This window comes from Oryctolagus cuniculus, chromosome 14 (assembly GCF_964237555.1).
Source record: "Oryctolagus cuniculus chromosome 14, mOryCun1.1, whole genome shotgun sequence".
NCBI lineage: Eukaryota > Metazoa > Chordata > Mammalia > Lagomorpha > Leporidae > Oryctolagus > Oryctolagus cuniculus.
In genome coordinates this window covers 86,859,818-86,881,918 of record NC_091445.1, presented here as the reverse complement: position 1 = coordinate 86,881,918, position 22,101 = coordinate 86,859,818, and the positions used below count along the sequence as shown (strand labels likewise).

The following is a 22,101-nucleotide window of genomic DNA, read 5'->3' as shown; positions in this document are numbered from 1 at the left end:
CACTCTGCCTGTCAAAAAATAAAAATAAAAAAAGAAAAAAGAAAAAAAAAAAACAACTAACATTCATTTTGGCCAAGAATGCACAGAAAGATGTATTCTTATATACTATTTATTGGTGGAAGTACAAATTGATACAAACTCTTCAGAGGAAATTTAATTTTTTCAACATTAAGTAATACATAGGAATATATCTGGAAGATAGCACTGTGGAGCATTCTTTCTGTTACACATTTCTCTATCTGAATTTTTACAGTAAGATTATTGTTACCAGTGTTGTGGTAAAAAGTTAAGCCACTGCTCGAAATGATGGCATCTGATATGGGCACCAGTTCTTGTCCCAGCTGCTCCACTTCCGATCCAACTCCCTGCTAATGCACCTGGGAAAGCAGTGAAGGATGGCCCAACTCCTTGGGCCCCTGCACCCATGTGGGAGATAGAGAAGCTCCTGGCTCCTGGTTCCTAACCTGCACAGATCCAGCAATTGCAGCCAATTGGGGAATGAACAAATGGCTGGAAGATCTCCACCCACCCTGCCTCTCAAATAAATCTTAAAAAGATTAAAACAACTGTTTCAGGACCAGCGCTGTGGCGTAGCCGGTGAAGCCACCGCCTGCATTCCTGGCATCCCATACGGGCACTAGTTCAAGTCCTGGCTGCTCCGCTTCCAATCCCGCTTTCTGCTGTGGCCTGGGAAAGCAGTAGAAGATGGCCTAGTGCTTGGGCCCCTGCACCCATGTGGGAGACTCAGAAGAAGCTCCTGGCTCCTGGTTTCGGATTGGCACAGCCTCAGCCATTGTGGCCAATTGGGGAGTGAACCAGAGGATGGAAGACCTCTCTCTCTCTGCCTCTCCTTTTCTCTCTGTGTAACTCTTTCAAATAAATAAATGAATCTTAAAAAAAAAAAAAAAAAAAAAAAAAACTGTTCAGTCCTTCACCTATCAAGGCTTTCACCTAATGTCTCTTATCCAGCTTCTTACCCTTCCTTAAAACACCTCCCTTTACTTGTATACAGGACAGACTGATAGAAATGATACTGGTTTCAATAACTAAGGCCAGACAGGTAAGAAAGACAACTTCCAGGGTTTCTAGCTAGGGAAGGATCTCAAAAGAAAGATAAGATAGGATACTGGCTGGTATCAGGTATCCATGACAAATCAAACAGGATCTCCTATACATAAACAATCCCTGCTATACTGTATGTAGCATAAGGATAATTAACTAAATATTTTTTGAATTCCAGGAGATCAATGGGACACCTAAAGGATCCATTTGATGCTGGTAGGATCTTTTTATCTTTTCCTGGAAGATTGAGAACAGATCTTCTCTAGTCACAAAAGGATATCCCAGGATGTCTCTTAAGTCATTTACAAAATCTCCAAGAATGAGGAAGTCAAACCAACTTATTCTAGACTGGGTGATAGCCTTGGCCATTAGGAGATTCATTTTTAGATTACAAGTTTCTTGTACCAGCCCTAACACAAACATGACCTGCACACCTCTTCACCTCCACCTCAGGGTGGAGAACTGACCTAATTAGAATTATAGAATTATAACTGACCAGTTAGAATTGACCTAAGGTCTGAAATTCAAAGGACATCATTATCAGAAAGGTAAATGCTCCAAACTGCTCCTGCCAACAATATTACATCAATATGGAAAAACAGCCTTGCCAACAAATTACTGCACTCATACTGAAATCAAGAAACTAACTAAAGGAAATTATCTAATGCAGATTAAAAAAAGTACTAGATTCTTTCCACCTTTCAACATAACCTGAAATATTTCACCTAAATATTTTTAATTAATGCTTGTTTTAAAAAAAAAGATTTATTAATTTGAAAGAGTTACAGACAGAGCAGAAGACGACTGTGAGAGAGATATTTCATCCACTGCTTCACTCCCCAAATGGCCACAACAGCTGGAGCTGGACTGGTTCAAAGTCAGGAGTTTCTTCCGGGTCTCCCACATAGGCACAGAAGCCCAAGCACTTGTGCCATCTTCCACTGATTTCCCAGGTGCATCAGCAGGAAGCTAGATCAAAAGTGGAGCAGCTGGGACTCAACATGGGCGCCCATGTGGGATGACAGCACTACAGGCAGCTTTACCCACTAAGCTACAGTGCTGGCCCCAATGCTTATTTTTTACATTTTAGAATTTTATCCCCTTAGAAATATGTCAGAAATTGTACTGCAGAGCCTTTTGGCTCAAAATGTCTGAACAAATGTTTACAACTCTCCTCGCCATCCCCACCAAACACAAAGCACAAAAACAAAATCAGTTCTCACTGTCAAGACATAAATACAAGTATGAAAAGAAAAAGAAACTCTAGAATGAACCCTGTAGAGATTAATTAGAATTATTATTGTGAACTTGGTTTTATCAAAGAAGGAATATAGATGTAAAAATGTGCATATATAAAAATACTTATTAGCTCTACACACTGCCTGTGATAGCAAAACTCCAGAAACAAAGAACAAGTACTCAGATCCTGGTTTCTAACTACCATTTTCCACTAAAATTAACTAGAGAAAATGAAGTTTAGAACACTGTATTATGTTAAAAAGCAAGGACATTCTCAAAAAAGGAAGTGACATATCAAGAGAAATAATAAAAAATAATAAATTAGCTTGATGGAGTTCTCACTGACCAAATCAAAAACAATTTGATCAGGGCTGGCACTGTGGCATAGCAGGTAAAGCCACTGCCTGCGATGCCAACACTGGCATACCATATGGGCACCGGTTCATGTTCGAGCTGCTCCATTTCCAATCCAGCTTCCTGCTAACAGCCTGGGAAAAGCAGTGGAAGATGGCCCAAGTGCTTGGGTCTCTGTCACCCATGTGGGAAACCTGGAAGAAGCTCCTGGATCCTAGTTTCAGACTGGCCAAGGTCCAACTGTTACAGCCACCTGGGGAGTGAACCAGTGGATCGAAGGTCTTTCTCTGTTTCTCCCTCTCTTTCTATAACTCTTTCAAATAATTAACTAAATAAATATTAAAAAAAAAAAAAAAACGATTTGACCATCAAAATAAAGGGGCAGGCACTGTTGCACAGCTGGTTAAGCCAACAACTGTGATGTCTGTATGCCTATCAGAGCACCACTTGAATCGTAGCTACTTCTCTTCCAACCCAGCTTCCTGCCAATGCACCTAGGAAAGCAGCAGATGATGGTACAAACAGTTATGTCCCTGTCAGTCCTGTAAGAGACCCAAACTGAGTTCCAGGCTCCTGGTTTCAGCCTAGCCCAGCCATGGTTGTTGCAGGAATTTGGGGAATAAACCAGCAGATGTCACTCTGCTTTTCAAATAACTTTTTTTTTTAATGATAATGGATTATAATCCTATAAGTATAGTAGAGAACCAATAGTTCTCTAGATGCAGAATTAAAAGTAGATGTTAAGTAAATGAACTAAAAATCTGAGGACTGAAATAGTTTCAAAATACCACTCCCCATAATATTTATTAATTACAAAGGAAGAAACAGTACCTTGAAAAAGGAAAAGTCTAGCAGTCACAACTTTAATCATATAATTTAAGTATCAGTAGTTGAACAAATTGCCTGCCACCTGATAAGATGCAATGAGAAAAATGTACCATCATGTCTGTAACACTGCCAAAGACCTAATTACAGAATCTAGTAAAAGACCAAATCATAAAAAAAGTCAAATGAAAATTAAAGGATATTCTACAAATAACCAGGCCTATAATTTTCAGAAGTATCAATACCTTGAAAGGAAAGACAGAAAACTGTTCCAGATTAAAGCAGAATAAAGACATGTGACAATTAAATGTAATACATGCACCATGGTATAAATATAACAAGGAAGAGGGGTGGCATATGGCACAGCAGCTTAAGCCACCCTCCAGGACACCCACATCCTACAGCAGAATGCCCAGTTCAGGCCCTGGCTACTCCACTTCCAATGCCACTTCATCAGGACGCACGTCCTGGGAAGCAGCAGTGGTATCTGAAGTCCTTGGGTCCCTGCACCCAAGTGGGAGACCCAGATTGAGTTCTGGGCTCCTGGCTCTGGTTTTGGCCTGACCTTGCCCTAGCTGTTGTAGGCATTTTAGTGAGGGAACCAGCAGATGGAAAATCTGTCTGTCCTTCTGTCTCTCTGCCTTTCAAATTAAAATGAAAGTTATTAAAAATAAAAATAAATACTTAACTCCTGAACTCATGCAGGGCTTTAAACCCAAAGTCATAAATTAGTGGTACAAAGAAAGCTGAAAATCCAGTTACGGTGTTCAGAAGGTGAGCCAAGTAGAAGGTCCCTAGACTGTTGCAAAGGTGTTGGGTGGGGGGGGGGGGGGGTGTGCCTTGGTGGGTAACTGTCATAAAAAGGCTGGTTGAAATAAGCTGAATTCAGGGGCAGGCACTGTGATGTAGCTAGTAAAGCCGCCGCCTGCAGTGCCAGCACCCCATATGGGCACCAGTTCAAGTCCCAGATGCTCCTCTTCTGATCCAGCTCTCTGCTGTGGCCTGGGAAAGCAGTAGAGATGGCCCAAGTTCTTGGGCCCCTGCACCTCCGTGGGAGACCCAGAAGAAGCTCCTGGCTCCTTCTCTCTCTGTGTAACTCTTTCAAATAAATAAATAAATATTAAAAGGGGGGAGGGGCAGCGCTGCGGTGCAGCAGGTTAAAGCCTTGGCCTGAAGTGCCGGCATCCCATATGGGCAACGGTTCTAGTCCCAGCTGCTCCTCTTCCAATCCAGCAGAAGATGGCCCAAGTCCTTGGGGGCCCCTGCACCCATGTGGGAGACCCAGAAGAAGTTCCTGGCTCCTGGCTTCGGATCAGCACAGCTCCAGCCGTTGCGGCCATCTAGGGAGTGATCCAGCAGATGGAAGACCTCTCTCTCTGTCTCTACCTCTCTGTAACTCTTTCAAATAAATAAAATAAATCTTTAAAAAAAAATAAAAAAGTTTTTAACCCTAAGTGGGGGGACTATACACATCTGAGAGACCTGACACCCAACACAAGCATAAAGTGAGATCCTCAAAAGAAAGAATTGGAAGACCTGTGTCCTGGTCAGTCAGCCAAGTAATAAAACCATAACACTGAATTATGAAAGCCTCTGTACAGCTCTGCACTATGAGAGATCTGACACTCAGACAGTATGACTGTAAAACTGGAGAATATCTAGAAAAGGACAGGACATTCATACACTAAGAAGTTAAGCTACCCACATACTCTAAAAGAGAAACTATTAAATATTCCTTTCTTCCTTCTTCTAAACAATTACCAAAGCCAGAAAAACAGGGATTCATTTAAGCTGGGAAAACACTTAAGAGAGTCCATAATACAGAACTTTGACCACCATGAGAAATCTAACATTTGAGGAAAAATGAAGAGTAAGATCAAAATTTCTCTAGCGTTAGAACAGGAAACAGAGATTCAAGGTTCCATGGAGACAAAAATAGAGCTAAAGCAGCTCAGAGAGCTAAGCTGTAGCTTGAGGCACCATCATCTCATGTCGGAGCACTGGTTCAAGACCCAGCTACTCCTCTTCCAAACCAGCTCCCTGCTAATGAGCCTAGGAAGCAGCAGACGACACCTCAACCACTTGAGTTCCTGCCGCTAGTGTGTGAGACCCAGATGGAGTTCTTGGCTCCTAGTTTCAGCCTGGTCCAGCCCCAGCTGTTGAGACCAGTCGGAGAGTAAATCAACAGATGGGAAGACCTTCAGTCTCTCTATGTCAAATTGTTTTTCAAATAAGTAAATCTTTTTTTTTAAAAAATCATACAGCTAAAAAGTATATTTTTAAAACATATGTTTAAAATAACTGCATAGAACTAAAAGCAGAGTGATCTCAAAGATCAAGTCTCAAGATTCTCCCAGACCTGGAGGAAGCTCCTGGCTTCGGATCAGCACAGCTCCAGCCGTTGCGGCTATTTGGGGAGTGAACCAGCAGATGGAAGACTTCTCTCTCTCTCTCTCTCTTTTTTTTTTGACAGAGTGGACAGTGAGAGAGAGAGAGACAGAGAGAAAGGTCTTCCTTTGCCGGTGGTTCACCCCCAATGGCTGCCACGGCCAGCGTGCTGTGGCCTGCACACCACGCTGATCCGAAGGCAGGAAACAGGTGCTTCTCCTGGTCTCCCAGGGGGTGCAGGGCCCAAGCACTTGGGCCATCCTCCACTGCACTCCCTGGCCACAGCAGAGAGCTGGCCTGGAAGGGGGGCAACCGGGACAGAATCTGTCACCCCAACTGGGACTAGAACCCGGTATGCTGGCGCCACTAGGCGGAGGATTAGCCTGTTGAGCTGCGGCGACGGCGTAGACTTCTCTCTCTCTGTCTCTACCTCTCTGTGTAACTCTTTCAAATAAATAAATAAATCTTAAAAAAAAAAAGGAGCAATTAAAAAAAAAGATTCTCCCAGAATGTAATACCAAAAGACAAAATAAAATAGTAAAAATTCTATAAACCCCAGCATTGACCTAAGTTCCTAAATTTTGGCTCAAAGTCCTGGAAATCCACAAACTTAAAGAATCCCTGAAACACTTTTAAGAAGTCCGTGAGGTCAAAACTATTTACATGATAATGATGAGGCATCATTTTTCCCTTTTCCATTACACTGACATTTTATATTGATAGTAAAGGGTAAAGGTAAGTAAAACTGCTAGCACCTTAGCAAGAACAAAATGTCATCAAGTTACTAGCACCATCACACACTCTAGATTTATTTTTTATTTAAAGATTTATTTTATTTATCTGAAAGGCAGAGTTAGAGAGAGAGAGAGAGAGAGAAGCAGACAGAGAGATATCTTCCATCTACTGGTTCATTCCCCAAATAGCCACAACAGCCAGATCAAAACCAGGAGCTTCCTCTGGGTTTCCCATGTGGGTGGCAGAGGCCCAGAGACTTGTGGCATCCTCCACTGCTTTCCCAAGCGTATTAGCAAGGAGCTGGATCTGAAGTGGAACAACCAGGACTCGAACTGCCATCCATATAGATTGCTGGCATCGCAGCAGGGGCTTAACCAGCCTTGTTTATTTTTAAATGCCACTTTCACTTGATTATCTTCAATAAGAGTAAAAAGTAATTCTCTTGTTTTTTTCTGCTACTGCATAATGACTTTTGTTTTGCTTTTTGTTTTTGTTTTTTTTGACAGGCAGAGTGGACAGTGAGAGAGAGAGACAGAGAGAAAGGTCTTCCTTTGCCGTTGGTTCACCCTCCAATGGCCGCCGCGGCTGGCGCGCTGTGGCCGGCACACCGCGCTGATCCGAAACCAGGAGCCAGGTACTTATCCTGGTCTCCCATGCGGTGCAGGGCCCAAGCACTTGGGCCATTCTCCACTGCACTCCCTGGCCACAGCAGAGAGCTGGCCTGGAAGAGGGGCAACCGGGACAGAATCCGGCGCCCCGACCAGGACTAGAACCCGGTGTGCCGGCGCCGCCAGCTGGAAGATTAGCCTATTGAGCCGCGGCGCCAGCCAATGACATGTTAACATTTGAAAAATATGTTTAACACAATGAATCAGTATTTTCCAACTATCCAATGCATGTTACAAATCATGAATTAGCAGATTTATCAAAAGTGCAAGTCAAACCAATCAATGAATTTTAAAGTAACAAGAAAGGAAAAGTTCATTGTTAGAACTGCAGATATGCCACTCAAACTAACCTTTAAAAGACTACTACTTTAGGTTCACATTTGGCACAGCAGTTAAGGTGCCATTTGGGACACCCACATCCCACATCAGAGCACCTAGTTGTGTCCTGGTTCCTATACTTCCGATCCACCTTCCTGCTAAAGTACACTCAAGGATGAAGCAGGTGATGGCTCAAGTACTTGGGTCCCTGCCACCCATGTAGGAGACCCAGCCTGACCCAGCCCTCCCTGTTATGGGCATTTAGAGTGAACCAGCAGATGGAAGATCTGTCTCTCTGCCTTTCAAATAAAACAGAAAATAAATACTGTAAAAACAAACAAACAAACAAAAACTACTACTCATCAAATTTTGTATCAAAGAGTATCCACAATAAACTAAAGACTATGAAAATAGGGGCCGGCGCTGTGGTGCTGCAGATTAAAGCCCCGGCCTGCTGTGCCGGCATTCCATATGGGCACTGGTTCGAGTCCTGCCTGTTCTACTTTCAATCCAGCTCTCTGTTATGGCCTGGGAAAGCAGTAGATTGCCCAAGTCCTTAGGCCCCTGCACCCACATGGGAGACCCGGAAGAAGCTCCTGGCTCCAGGCTTTGGATCAGCGCAGCTCCAGGCGTTGCAGCCAACTGGGGAGTGACCCAGCAGATGGAACCCCTTTCTTTCTCTGCCTCTCCTCTCTCTCTCTAACTCTTTCAAATAAATAAATGGGCCGGCGCCACAGCTAAATAGGCTAATCCTCCGGCACACGGGGTTCTAGTCCCGGTCGGGGCACTGGATTCTGTCCCGGTTGCCCCTCTTCCAGGCCAGCTCCCTGCTGTGGCCCAGGAGTGCAGTAGAGGATGGCCCAAGTGCTTGGGCCCTGCACCTGCATGGGAGACCAGGAGAGGCACCTGGCTCCTGGCTTCGGATCGGATCGGCGCAGTGCACTGGCCACAGTGCACCAGCTTCAGCAGCCACTAGGGGGTGAACCAACGGCAAAGGAAGACCTTTCTCTCTGTCTCTCTCTCTCACTGTCCACTCTGCCTGTCAAATAAATAAATAAATAAATAGATTTTTAAAAAGACAATGAAAATATTCCTCCCTTTCCACACAATGTGGCAGGGGGGAATGTACCTGTACTGAAAATGGGCAATATTTTCTTTTTTGTCACTACCCTCTAAACAAATGCAAGATAACAACTACGAGTATTGACATACTATTATAAGTAATGCAGATAAGTTTCAAAGTATACAGGAGGAATGGTATAGGTTATATACAAATACTGTGCCATTGTATGTATTGTTTAATTTTTATTTGAGACAGAGATATTAAGTTTCTCCCTGCTAGTTCACTCCCCAATTGCCTGAACAGCCGGAGCTGACCAGGGAAGGAGATCTGAGCTCAATTAAGGCCTCCATTGTGGGGGGCAAGGACAAAACTACTTGAGTCATCACCTGTTGCTTCCCAGGGTCTGCACTGCCAAGACGCTGGACTCAGGACCCAGAGTAAAGAGGTAACTCCAAGCACTCCAATATGGGATGCAGGTATCTATCTTAACCTCTTGGCCAAAAGCTCAGCCCACCTTGTCATTTTATATAAGGGATTTGAACATCCAAAGATTTTGCTATTCCCAAATAGAAAGGGTGTTCTGGAATCAACCATGCACAGATATCAGGAACAACCATATTTAATTTAGCAAAATAGTTCTTATTAAAACAATGTTAACATGCAGTGGCTTGTAATATTTAATTTTTAAATTTGTTTTCATTTCTAATAAAAAGAAATCTGATAGATAACTCACATACACCAAAACTCTTAGGAGTCCTCAATAACTTATAAAAGTATCAAGGGATTCTAAGACCAAAATGTGTAAGAACAATGGCCTTAGGGCTCCTACACCGTAACGGAATGAATCCTCCAACAAGCAAATGAAATATGTAAGGCACTCTGCTCAAAGTTGTCCCAGACTATTCTACTGATGTTCTGACCTATCATTTATTTTTTTTTTACTCTGATTGTGCGAAAGCCATACATTTCACTTCAAAATTTGAATTCTGGGGCCATGGTTTTGCCATAGCATGTAAAGCCACAGCCTGGGACACCAGCATCCTATATGGGCGCTGGTTTTTGTCCTGGCTGCTCCTCTTCCAATACAGCTCCCTTTAGTGGCCTGGGAAAGCAGAGGAAGGTGGCCCAAGTGTTTGGGTCCCTGCGTCCACGTGGGAGATTCACATGAAGCTCCTAGCTCCAGGCTTCTGCCTGGTCCAGCCATGACTGCTGCGGACATCTGGGGAATGAACCAGTGGATAGAAGCTCTGTCTCTTCCTCTCTATATATAACTCTTTCAAATAAATAAAATCTTTAAAACAAAATTTGAATTCTGATCTTTTCCCTGGTTAGCAACATGCAGCACAATAATCTCTGACGACACTGGGCAGCAGTAAACCACAGCAGCTGGCTACACAATCATGAGGAGAAACAACCAACATTCTACAAAATACTGTGTCACCAGAGTTTTCTGCATACAGGTATTCAATGAACTACACAGGATGACCAACACTTCATTCTAAAATAGGCTTGTATTAGGTGATTCTGCACAACTATAGGCTAATGTAAGAATTCTGAGCACATTTAAGGTAGACTAGGCTAACTCATGAAGCTTGGCAGGTTAGGTGTATCAAATGCCTTTTTGACTTAACAGTACTTTCAAATTACAATGGGTTTACTGGGATGTAACCCTGCCACAAGTTAAGAGCATCTGTATTTTCTGAATTATTCCATTTGCCTTCCATTTTTCTATAACTTTACTATCATGTCTTATTTTCACAATCTTATAATGCAGTTAATTTACTTTTCTCATCACTTCCAAGACACCAAAAAGGTAAGAAACACCTCACTACAAAAGTAAATGGACTTCGAATAATATATTTATGAATAATGCTCAAGACTTTATTATGCTTGTTTTGATCACTTAAGATGTCCTTTTTAAGGTATTTCTAGTTCTTCTACATTCTTTTAAGAATTACTTATTTTATTTATTTGAAAGGTGGAGTTACAGAGGCAGAAAAAGAGAGGTCTTCCATCCACTGGTTCACTCCCTAAATGGCCACAATAGAGCTTCTTTCAGGTCTTCCACATGGGTGCAGGGGCCCAAGCACTTGGGCCATCTTCCACTGCTTTCCCAGGCCATAGAAGAGAGCTGGATCAGATATGAAGCAGCCGGGCAGCCAGGACCAGTGCCCATATGGGGTGCTGGCACTTCAGGTGGTGGCTTTATCTGCTACACCACAGTGTGGCCCCTCTACTACACTCTATATATATCTAAAGTCATAGATGTATAAATAATATCCAGATAAGTAGCTTATTTTATTAAGTTTCAGATATTTTTTAATGTCATATACTTTCAATTATAAAGACTGGTAAGGAAGGTCTTTACCCATGGTGTCAGGAACAAAATTTGAAGTGACAATAAAGAATGTGACAGAGTTCCAGTGCACTTATTTCATGAAAGCAGAAGACAACTGTAAATTTTAGACACAGACAAAAAAGACATCCAACTTGAGAGGTAGGAAAAGAGACAGGAGCAAAAAGGAAAATGGAAAGTGCAGAGCAGTGTTTGTATGTTTAAAGAGATCAAAAGCATAAGGTAGAAGGGGGTTATAGAGGGTCTTAACATGTAAGAATATATGACCTGATATGACCGAAACAGTTAATTCTGGGGACATTAAGGATGAACAAGATAATTGAAAAATGAAATTCAAATAAAAAAGTATACATTAATATCAAGCTTAATTACAGTTATGTACACTGAGCTGGAATGCAAAAAGAATATTCAGAATTCAATGGGTTAAGTCATCATCTATGATGTCAGCAACCCATGCAGCTGCTCCACTTCCAACCCAGCTCCTTACTATATGCCTGGGAAAGCAGGAGAGGGTGGCCCCAGGGCCCCTGCGTACACGTGGAAGACTTGGATGAAACTCCAGGCTTCAGCCTGGTCCAGCCCTGGCCACCACAGTCATTTGGAGAGTGAACCAGGGGACAGATCCCTCACTCTCTCTTTCCTTCTCCCTCTCTTTTCAAATAAATATATTAAAAAAGAAAAAAAGAATTAAATGGGGCTGATTAAGTACACTTATACTGCATGTTATGAACAGTTTATTTAAGGGAAAAACATAGTCTGATAAAGTTTGGAAAAGAGAGGAAAAAAAATACAAATAAGAAACAAGAGACCAATATGGAAAAATAGAGGAAGTAAACAAACCTAACTACAAAAATAGGAAGCCAGGGGCCAGTGCTGTGGTGTAGTGAGTAAAAATGCCACCTGCAATGCCAGCACCCATGAGTGCTGATTCAAGTCCCAGCTGCTCCACTTTTTAACATTAACTTATTTTACTTGAAAGTCAAGAGTTACACAACGAGAGGAGAGGCACAGAGGCAGAGAGGGAGGGAGGGAGGGAAGATCTTCCATCCACTGGTTCACTCACCAATTGACCGCAACAGCCAGGAGTCAGGAGCTTCTTCCGGGTCTCCCACGCAGGTGCAGGAGCCCAAAGATCTTCCACTGCATTCCCAGGCCACAGTAGAGAGCTGGATTCAAAGTGGAGTAGCCAGGACTCGAACCAGCGCCCATCTGGGATACCGGCAATGCCGGCGGCGGCTTTACCTGCTGTGCCACAGTCCCAGCCCCTGCTCCACTTTCAATCCAGCTCTCTGCTATGGCCTGGGAAAACAGTAGGAAATGGCCTAAGTGCTTGGGCCCTTGTACCATGTGGGCGACTGGAAAGAAACTCCTGGCTCCTGGCTTCTGATCAGCCCAACTCTGGTTATTGCAGCCATTTAGGGAGTGAAAGAGCAGATGGGAGATCTCGCTTTCTCTGCCTGTGCCTCTCTGTAACTCTGTTTTACAAACAAAATAGAGGGGGCCGGCGCTGTGACATAGCAAGCCACCTCTGCAGTACTGGCTGTGATCCCATATGGGCGCCAGTTCGAGTCCCAGCTGCTCCACTTCTGATCCAGCTCTCTGCTTTGGCCTGGGAAATCAGAAGATGGCCCAAGACATTGGGCCCCTGCACCTATGTGGGAGACTCAGAAGAAGCTCCCTGTCAGTATGCCTGGGAAAGCATTAGAGGATGTCCCAAGTCCTTGGACTACACCAGAGTGGGAGACCTGGAAGAAGATCCTGGCTCCTGGCTTCAGATCAGTCCAGCTCTAGCCACTGCAGCCATTTGGGGAGTGAACCAGTGGATGGAAGACTTCTCTGCCTCTCTGTAATTTTACCTTTCAAATAAATAAAATCTTTGAAAAATGAAAAAAGAAGCTATCATTTATTACCAATACTTCAACATCATCAAGGTCAAAAGTAACTGAATTTTAGTGATTTACCAATGATACGTCTCTATAGTCATCACTTAATTAACAGCACACAATGAAAATCTGGCTCCCATATTTGAACCTCTGTAAGCTTTTTATACATAAATTTTTGTTACAGTTTAACCTCAAGCGGCAAAGTGATTCTGTAACTTAGTACTTTGAATTGGTGGAAGTTCTGAAAACTCATGATTACCTTCAACAAACATATCTTTTAAATTGTATTCTGTGCAAATAAGTAAACACATAATTTATCCTAAGAAAGTCTATACAACACTAAGAATACCCAGATCCTGAAGTCACTTAAAATATTTTAACTGACTGCTTTTCTAAACATCTCTTCAAACCTCACATTTTAAACAAAATTTTGGAATATACAGTTCAACAGTGCAAAACCTAAAATTTAGTCTGTTAATGCTAAGTAACAGAATTTTAAGTAAACCACAAAGAAAGTTATGCATCATTAAGAGGTAAAAAGGAACCAAAGATAATTACAAAAGTTAACACCTCATTTTTAAAAATGTGTTGCCTGCCTGCAAACATACCATTCTTCTCCAGGAGGAGGGGGGAAACCAAGAACTTTATCAAAAATCAGGTGTTTAGTCATTATCAGGTGCTACAATAATTTTTACATAAAATTTATGAACACAAATACCTTTGTAAAGTGGTAATTCTGGGTCAAACTTGCTCTATTATGGCTTTGTTGCTCTGAGGCCAAGTATGAACCATATAAGGAAACTGAAGTTCAATGTCATTTATTTTGTTCCATTCTTTCAGATGCCCAACAACAACCTCCTTTGCTGCCTAATACATGGTCTGAATTCATAAAGTAGATCAGCTGTGCACTTTAAATTCCTTGATAAGGCTAATTTGGCTTAAAAGGAATTATATGATGGTTCACAATTAAAAAAAAAAAACAGAAATCACACTCTCAGAAAAAAAAAAAAAACAAAGCAATACAGTTAAAAGTCTCCCATTTTGAAAAGTACTTTTAAAAGACGAAGTAGCAAATATCAAGTTGTGAAATAATTTGATCCTGATTTTAAAATTTACCTTTTCTCTCTGAACGGAAGTCAGCTCTTTCTCCTGGGGTTTACAGTAATTACTTTGCTAGTATTTGATAAACTAGGCATCGATTTATATTAAAATGATTCCACAGATGATCATATTTTCTTAGCATTTACTCACAAATACAATATTTTTTCACTACCTTTACCACAAAAGTACTGGGGAAAAAAATAAACTTAAGACACTAAAACGCCGCTGAAAGCAGGGAGTGGGTTTGCCATGACCCAAACGCGTTGACTCTAGGAAGTCTACCCATTGGCTCAGGGGTGTTCAGAGCTCTGCCTGCTGCTAGTAGGTCTGTCACGCTTCACGGAGTCCTGCCCCACACTAAGTTCCTCTCCCTTATTAGGCCGAACCGAACGAAACATTTGGGCCAACACAAAAATCTAAATATCCTAGTATTCAAAGGCACAGCTTTTTTTATATCCCAATCAGTGTGGTTCCCAAGAAAATCTTTGAAGCGTTTTACTTCCCTCCCTACATAGTCAGTGCTGACCTGCACGGCAGTCCGAGCAAATCAAGCTGCGTTTTAATTACACACCTTCATCTGTAATCCTCACTCCCTCCTTCTCCATCCTAATGGTTCAGTCACAAGAAAAGTCTAGCAGACGCTTGCTTTCAATTAATGAAGGAAATATTTTAGGAGTCAACACCTGAAAAGGACAAGTTAACACACGTGAAAAAAAAAAAAAACATTACCTGCCCTGAAAACTAAAGCTGGCAAAAAGTTGCTTGTCCCTAAAATCCAATAAACTAGACGCAACAAGGCTCTGAACCAAAAACAGTCTCTGCGCGATGAACTCCAAAGCCAAAACCATCGCTATCAGCACAAACAAACGCGGCAGCCATCTCAACAGCCGCAAATCGACGGAACTTTCCTCCCAACCAAGTCGCCAGACAGGAGCTTCGCACACCTCGCAGAGGCTCCAGAAAACGAAAACTTCTGGAGCTCGCGCTCAACAAAGGCACTCTTTCTCCAGGCGGCCCAAACTTCCCGTCCCACTGCATTCTTACCATCGCTTCTACACAAACCACAGCCCAGATGGCAGACCGGGGCTTAAAAAACAAAACAAAACAAAACACACACAGCTCTCCCACTTCACCACCTAGAACACTGTGCGCTCCGATCCGAGCAAAGAACTGACGGAAACTTGGGCAAAAGGATCGCCCCTTTTCCGGTCCGTGCACTGTGTGTCTTCCAGACGCTTCTCGCGAAAATTACCTTTCGGCCGGACGGCGTCTCAGGGCTGCTTTTTCCAGGCTTCGCTGCCCATGATTCCCTCGCCCGCGTTAGTCACTTCGCATCCAGCCGAGTCTCTCCGGTGAGAACGGATGTGCAGCGGCCGCCCGCAGCAGCAGAGTAGGCTGCCCGGGTGGGGGTTGGGATGCGGGCTGGCTTCCTGGTCTCGAGTTTGCAGGAGTTTCCCAGCCCCAACTAGGATCTCCGCCGAGAGGAGGAGGAAAAAAAAAAAAAAAAAAAAAAACTTTTTCACTCGTGACACCGCCCGGAATTGCCGTGCGAAACTCACTTCCTGCCTCGGCGCAAGGCAGGAGCCAGCTCCGTCCAGGGGAACCCGGAACCCCAGCGCGCGCGCCGCGGAGGGGGAGGGGAGGCGCCGTCGGCCGGGCCCCGCGCGCCCCGCGCCCCCGACGGCGGCGGCGGCGGCCGAGACGCCGCCCGGGCGCTCGGCGGGCCGCGGCCGCGCTAGGCCGGCCCTGCTCCTCGCCGCCGCCCCCAGAGCCGAGCGGCCGGTTATTGTCTCGCTAGCGCCTGCCGCGCCCTTCGCCCGCGCCGCCGCCGCCGCCCGGAGCCGAGGGGCCGGGCAGGCTCGATGGCGGCGCCCTCGTCGGGCCGGCCGTCCTTCTGTCCGTTCCTCGCAGCGTTCCCTGCTCGCCCGCCTCTCGCTTTCCCGCCGCCGCGCCGCCACTCCCCTGCTGCTGCTTCTTCCCCGGCGGCGGCGGCGGCGGCCGCACGGGGCGCGGGGCTGGGGTGGGCGGCAGCCCGGTCCTCCTCACGAGTTCGCGGGGCCGCGGCGGGGGCCGAGGCTGCGTCCCGCGCCGCCGCGCCACCTTCGCTCGGGCGAGAGACGGCGAGGGGAGGGGCCCGGCGGGAGGGAGCGGAGAGCGACGAGGAGGAGGAGGAGGAGGAGGAGGAGTGGGGCTGGGGCGCAGGGGAGTGACCGCCGCGCAGGCCGCGGCGGAGGCTACGGCGCCACCGCCCCGCCGGCGAGGGGGGAGAGGCTGCGCGCGGCCGCGCGGCGGAGGGGGCGGGGCGGCCTCCCGCGGGCTGCGCCCCAACCGCCCACAGCCGGGCCGGAGGCCGGCGCGAGCCAGTCAGCGCGCGCGCGCGCGCGGGGGCCGCGCGGCCGACGTCGGCGGCGGGGGGCGGCGGGGCCTGGGGGGAGGGGCCCCGCCGTCCGCGGGTTCGCGTGCCGGGCGCGGCGTGAGGCCCGCTCGGGCGCCGGTCCCCGGGGGCCTGCCTGCGGGCTCCGTGACCCCCCGCGCACGCCGGCTCCCCAGCCCGTGGCGAACGCAGACGACGCCGCCGACCTCGGCCCGGGAACGCAGAGCCCTCAGGCCGCCGCCGCCGCGCTGGCCGGTTGAGTTTCTTTGTACACAGCGGCCGGTGCGCCGGGGGCTGTTCGAGTCCAGCCCCGATTTGCAGGCAGCAGGTATCCGCTGCGGCCGCTGCACTCCAACTTCTTGTAATGGCACGCTCGGGTTGCAAGCCGCCGCCGCAGCGGCCCAGCCGAGCTTCCCACGCCAGCCCTCGCTCGCTCGCTGGCCCCGCCGCGCAGCTGGGGCTCCTCCAGGGTTCGGCCTCGCACCGGCGCGGAGACAAAGCTGGCGCTGGCCGGGGGAAAATGGCCCGCGAAATTGCCTCGAGCTCGCGCCTTTGTTAGAAGAAACGCCGGCTGCCCTCTGAAGGCGACGCAGGCTCCCCAGCCCAGTGGTTTCGGTGGCGCAGCGGTTGGCTTGCGCTGGCCCTCGTAATTCATCCTGGCGGCTTTTGCGTTTAGAGAGAGACTCTTTAGCGTCCTGTCAACACATACGGCATAGAGAGCGTGAGCCATAATATTGCACAGTTGTTGCAGTTGCCGCATTAAATATGTTGACAGACGGCCTTGTTTTACCCGGAGGAGGAGCGGAATGGGTACGGGGAGACCTTCCCTCCACCCCCGCCTCTGCTCTGCTTCACTGTGTACAGCGATGGTGCTTTGGGCCCCAGGTCCCCGGAGGCACTGGTTCAGGTCTTCCGTCTGTATTCCAGAGATAATTGCTTATTATCAAGTTTGAGTAAAGAGCTATATGCCCTACAGACAATTCTTGGCCTGCATCCAAAGGGAAGAATTCATAAAGTGCACAAAGAATTACTTACCTAAATGAGTTGTGCACAAGTGACAAACACTGGAGATAACTCCGGTCAGCTTTTAAGGGATGGGAACATTGTCACTGCTCCCAGAACTGCTGGCATTGACACAGGTATTAGTCCCTTGGTGTAGAGCCTAAGTTGAAAATTAGCACCAAAATGTACAGGTACATTTAGTGCTGAAACAGAGAGGCTAGAGCATAAACTGGAAGCTAAGGAATGGCAAGCAGGCAGGTATGCTAGTAACACCAAGCTCGGTATCTATTTTATATGAATATTAATCGTAACCATTGCATAAGAAGCTAAAGTTAGCATATTATACAAGCTATTTTTAATTGTCGCACTTTGGAAAACTAATGAGTCTGATCAGAACTTAGTGGCATAGCTCTGAACTAAAAATGTCACCCGCCTAAAGCATACCAGGATGGAGTGACTCCCATACCCGTGAGCAACCAGCAGGACTTTGGCATTCCAGGGTCCCCCCCCCCCCCACACACAAATGTGATACCACGGATACAAATAAACTTAACACCCTTCCCCAGAACCTAAATAAAGAAGACCAGTCCACATCTAGGATAAGGATTGCCCTGATTCTAGCCTTTTTGACTTAAACTAACACTCAGAATCAACTTGGCTAATTACCATTGGGATTAGAAAGTCTCTATAACCAAAAACCCCTTCTCCAGTTCACCTGAAATTCTGCCATTAGAGTTTTATCCCTTTGAGTAGTTTGTTTCTCCAAAGCCATAATCCCAGGAAAAGTAATGGTTTAAGCCCTATTTATCCCTAATTCATCAGATGGTCTCCCTAAAGCAGCTTTTGATGGTAAGGAAAAGTAGAGAGAACATATGCTGATGCTGAGTAGATAGATAAGAGGAGAAAATGTGATTTCATTCCTTGGAGCACTATTTGGAAAGTAGAGGCGAATAGTTAATGAAATAACCTTCGTTTGATTGTTACGTCCAACTTGCTCTTACCCAAACTCCAGCATTAAGAGGATGGAAGCCAGGAAACACTTATCAGGAGCTGTCTGTTCTGTGAGCTGGTTTGCTGGCAGTCCCTTCTGAATTCTGCATTGGTGTTCATACAGAAGAGTGAAATGATGTTATATGATCAAGGCATCCAATACTCAGAAATAATGACTCATTTGTGTTACTCATCATTGACTACTTAGTTATAATTCATATGAACAGCACACACAGATACAGCTAAATCTTCCATTGGTTCTTCTTTACAAAGTGTTCCTGTTCCATACTTGTACTGAATAGTTTCCGTTGAAAACCCTCCCATAGGACCTTGAACTAAGATGGACTCAACTTTTTGGTTATGATCAAAACAAGAGCTGAATCCCCTACCCCCACCCTGCACCCTCAACAAGGCTGCCTATGAGTCTGTAATGATTGAGTGATATCTGGGACCAACTTAGAGAGCGAGCTAATAGATGTTTTGCTGATAGGGCATCTTCATCTTCCCCACTGTGGGACTCTAAATAATTCTCTGGGAAAGGGAATCTTTTCTTTGGGATTCTCCTTCCCAGTGGCTGGGCTCAGGAAAGTCATTACTGTCTGATGCAGGTAAGCTGCTTCCTGTGGAGGAAAGCCTCAAGGGACCCACTAAGGGGAATGAGCCCCAAGAAAGGGCCAATCTACTGTTTTGCGGGCATTTGGCCTAGTGCTTAAGATACCTGTTTAGACCACCTGCATCCCCTATCACACTGGGTTTGAGTTCTGTTTCCAGCTCCTGAGTCCTGCTAATGCACACCCTGAGGCAGCAGGTGACAGGTGATGGGTCAAGCTGAGTCTCTGCCACCCATGTGGAATCTTGGTTGGAATTTCTGTCCCGCCTTCCAGCTAGTCTCAGCTGTTTCAGACATGTAAGGAGTTAGCCAGCAGATGGAAGCGTCCCTCTCTCTCCCTCTCTGCCCCTCAAATCACGAAAAACAACGCTTGAAAAGGGTCCCCCGGCATTGACACATGCCAGCCAAACAAAAGATAGCAGAAGGCAAGGAAAGGTGTGGGACAATTCTTTTCTCCTTTTCTCAACCCCTAAAGCCAAAGGTTTTATCAAAGCGGTGTTTGTGGAAAATAGATCTTCAACTTAGAATAGTGTTAGATTCAAAAGAAGTCTGGAAGCATTGGATCAAATAGGTCAAGATGCATTGTACCATGTATTTTTAATAGGAATGTGATGTCCTGTGTCACTTTCAGCTTAGCCACTGCCAGAGCTGCCAGGAGGGTAGGAGGGTAGGCTAGAGAGCGGAGACTCTTGGGCGTGAAAAGAAGCACCCGTGCAGGAATCAGTGTTACGCTCCCGTGGTTCTACCTTTCAAGCATGTTTTCAGTGTTATTTTATGAATCACAGGGAAAGTCTGCCTCTATTTGTGCAAAACTTTCTGAAAAGTTTTAAAATCTTTTTCCTCTAGTACAGTAGTTCTCCCCCCTTATCTGCAGGGGACACATTCAAAGAACTCCAGTGAATTCCTGAAACCACAGATAGTGACAAAGAACTATATATATATATATATATATACACACACACACATATCTATATATATGTTTTCCTGCACATACATACGATGATGAAGTTTAGTTAAAATATAGGCACAGTAAGAGATTATGATAAAGCTAACAATAAAATAAAAAAAATAACAATTATGTGAAATGTGGTCTCTCTCAAAATATCTTATGTTGTCCTTAGCCTTCAACTTGAGGTTATATGAGATGATACAATGCCTACATGAAAAAATGGAGTTGAACAATATAAGCATTGCGATATAGCTTTGGTGTACTAAGTAAGGGTTACTGGAACACAAGCACTGTGATACTTCAATGGTGGATCTGATAACCAGTTTAGCTATTCAGTGATTAATGGTTGGGTAGCATATACGGTGCAGACACACTGGACAAAGAGATGATTCATGTCCTGGGCAGGACAGAGTAGGTTGATTTCAGCACACTACTCAGAATGGTATAAACTTGAAAATTAATGAAGTGTATTTCTGGAATTTTCCATTTAATATTTTCAGACCATGATTTTCTGAGGGTAACTGAAACTATAAAAGCAAAACTGCATATAAGCAGTGGTAGGGGGAAGGACTGGTGTGTAAGCTTGATAATCTTTTTTTCTATCCTGTACATTTTTGTTAACTGTTAAGGTTAAATTTATTTCAGATGTCCTATACATGTTTTCTTTTTTTTTTTTTTGTCCTATACATTTTTGAAAAATAAATAATGTTATTTGTGTGACTTCTGAAACAAAACTGCTTGAATTAGAAATTTCGCTGCTGACTTTTTTGGACAAGTTCGTGAACACGTATGAACATGAACTTGAGCTTCTTTTGCTCTAGAATGGGAGACATAAGCATTTATTTATTTATAAACTACCCTGTAGACTACTGAGAGAACAACAGGGGGCAATGCTCATAAAGTGCTTGTGCACAGTGCTTGGCACACTCAAAACTGTCAGCTATTATTCGTAGTGCAATTTAAATGCACTGATAATACATGCCATGCATGATAACATGTACCATCTTTTTAAAAATTTTTAAGATTTATTTATTTATTTGAAAGGCAGAGTTACAGAGGGGCGGGGGGGGGGGGGTCTTCCATCCACTGGTTCATTCCCCAGATGGCTGCAACGGCCAGAGCTTTGCAGATCAGAAGCCAGGAGCAGGGAGCCCCTTCCAGGTCTCCCACATGGGTGCAGGGACCCAAGCACTTGAGCCATCCTCTACTGCTTTCCCATGCCTTAGCAGAGAGCTGGATTGGAAGTGGAGCAGCCAGGACTCCAACTGGTGTCCACACGGGATGCCGGCACTGCAGGCAGCGGCTTTACCTTGCTACGTCCCAGCGCAGGCCCCCATGTGCCATCCTTCCTAAAACAACTAATGTCCATCATCCAAACTAAGATACCTTGTGAGTGAAATCTATACAAGCAACAAATGTAAATGAGGACTGTCCTAGCCCAACTGGACAAATAGTCACCTTAATAATATTCAACTCTGTTGCCTTCTTCCAAGTCATTCCTTTCTCCAGTACTCCCTAGTGAGAATCAAAATTTATTTCTATCATATTACAATATGCATATTCCACATCATAGCAAATGGTAACCTTCTTTGGGTAACAAAATTGCATTTTTCCTACTCATTTAATCCCACACTTAAGATACTTTATTTGAGGAAGCAAGCATTTGGCACAGCAGTTAAGGCGAAGTTTGGGACACGTGCATCCCATATTAGAGTACCTGGGTTTGGGTCCTGGCTCCAGTTCCTGAGTTCATCTTACTTAATACGTACCTGGGAGACTGCAGGTGATGGTTCAAGTACTTGGGTGCCTTCTAGCCATGTGAAAGACCCAGATTAAGTTCCTGGCTCCTAGCTTCAGTTGATACAGCCTGGATGTTGTGGGCATTTGGGGCCTGAACCAGTACATTAAAGCTCACTCTCTCTTTCTCTATCTGACTTTCAAATAAATTTAAATAAATTAATTAAATTTTCCCATAGCATTTTATTTTTAAAAACTAGTTAGCATAAATAATATGAAAGTGTTAATATTGATATATGGGTATTAAACATAATTTGAGGTGTAGTAAGGGTAATGCCTTACTCTAAAATGCAAGCCAGCTATATTACAAGAGAACTTTCTTTTTTAGTTAGGCATCATATTATTCCTATTTCAAAGTAAAAGTAACTATCTATTTGATCAAAGACT

General features: G+C 44.9%; 1 protein-coding gene across 50 annotated transcripts in view; it reads right to left on the bottom strand.

Moving 5' to 3' along the window:
- The window catches only part of ERBIN (erbb2 interacting protein), a 134,638-nt gene extending 119,001 nt beyond the window's left edge, over nucleotides 1–15,637 (bottom strand). For 17 of the 50 annotated variants that reach the window (XR_011382068.1, XR_011382069.1, XR_011382070.1 and 14 more), the window contains exons 1-2: nucleotides 15,245–15,506; nucleotides 14,564–14,675 (exon numbers count right to left, since the gene is read on the bottom strand). Coding sequence is in view for 15 of the 50 variants with exons in the window: in XM_051853682.2 (XP_051709642.2) it covers nucleotides 14,564–14,569 (6 nt within the window). In the remaining 35 variants the exon portion in view is untranslated. Of the gene's footprint in view, nucleotides 1–14,563; nucleotides 14,676–15,036; nucleotides 15,214–15,244 lie in introns of those variants that run through there. The other 33 variants (XM_051853683.2, XM_070056773.1, XM_070056782.1 and 30 more) reach the window with 7 other exon arrangements.
- Between the last annotated feature and the right edge of the window lie 6,464 nt (nucleotides 15,638–22,101).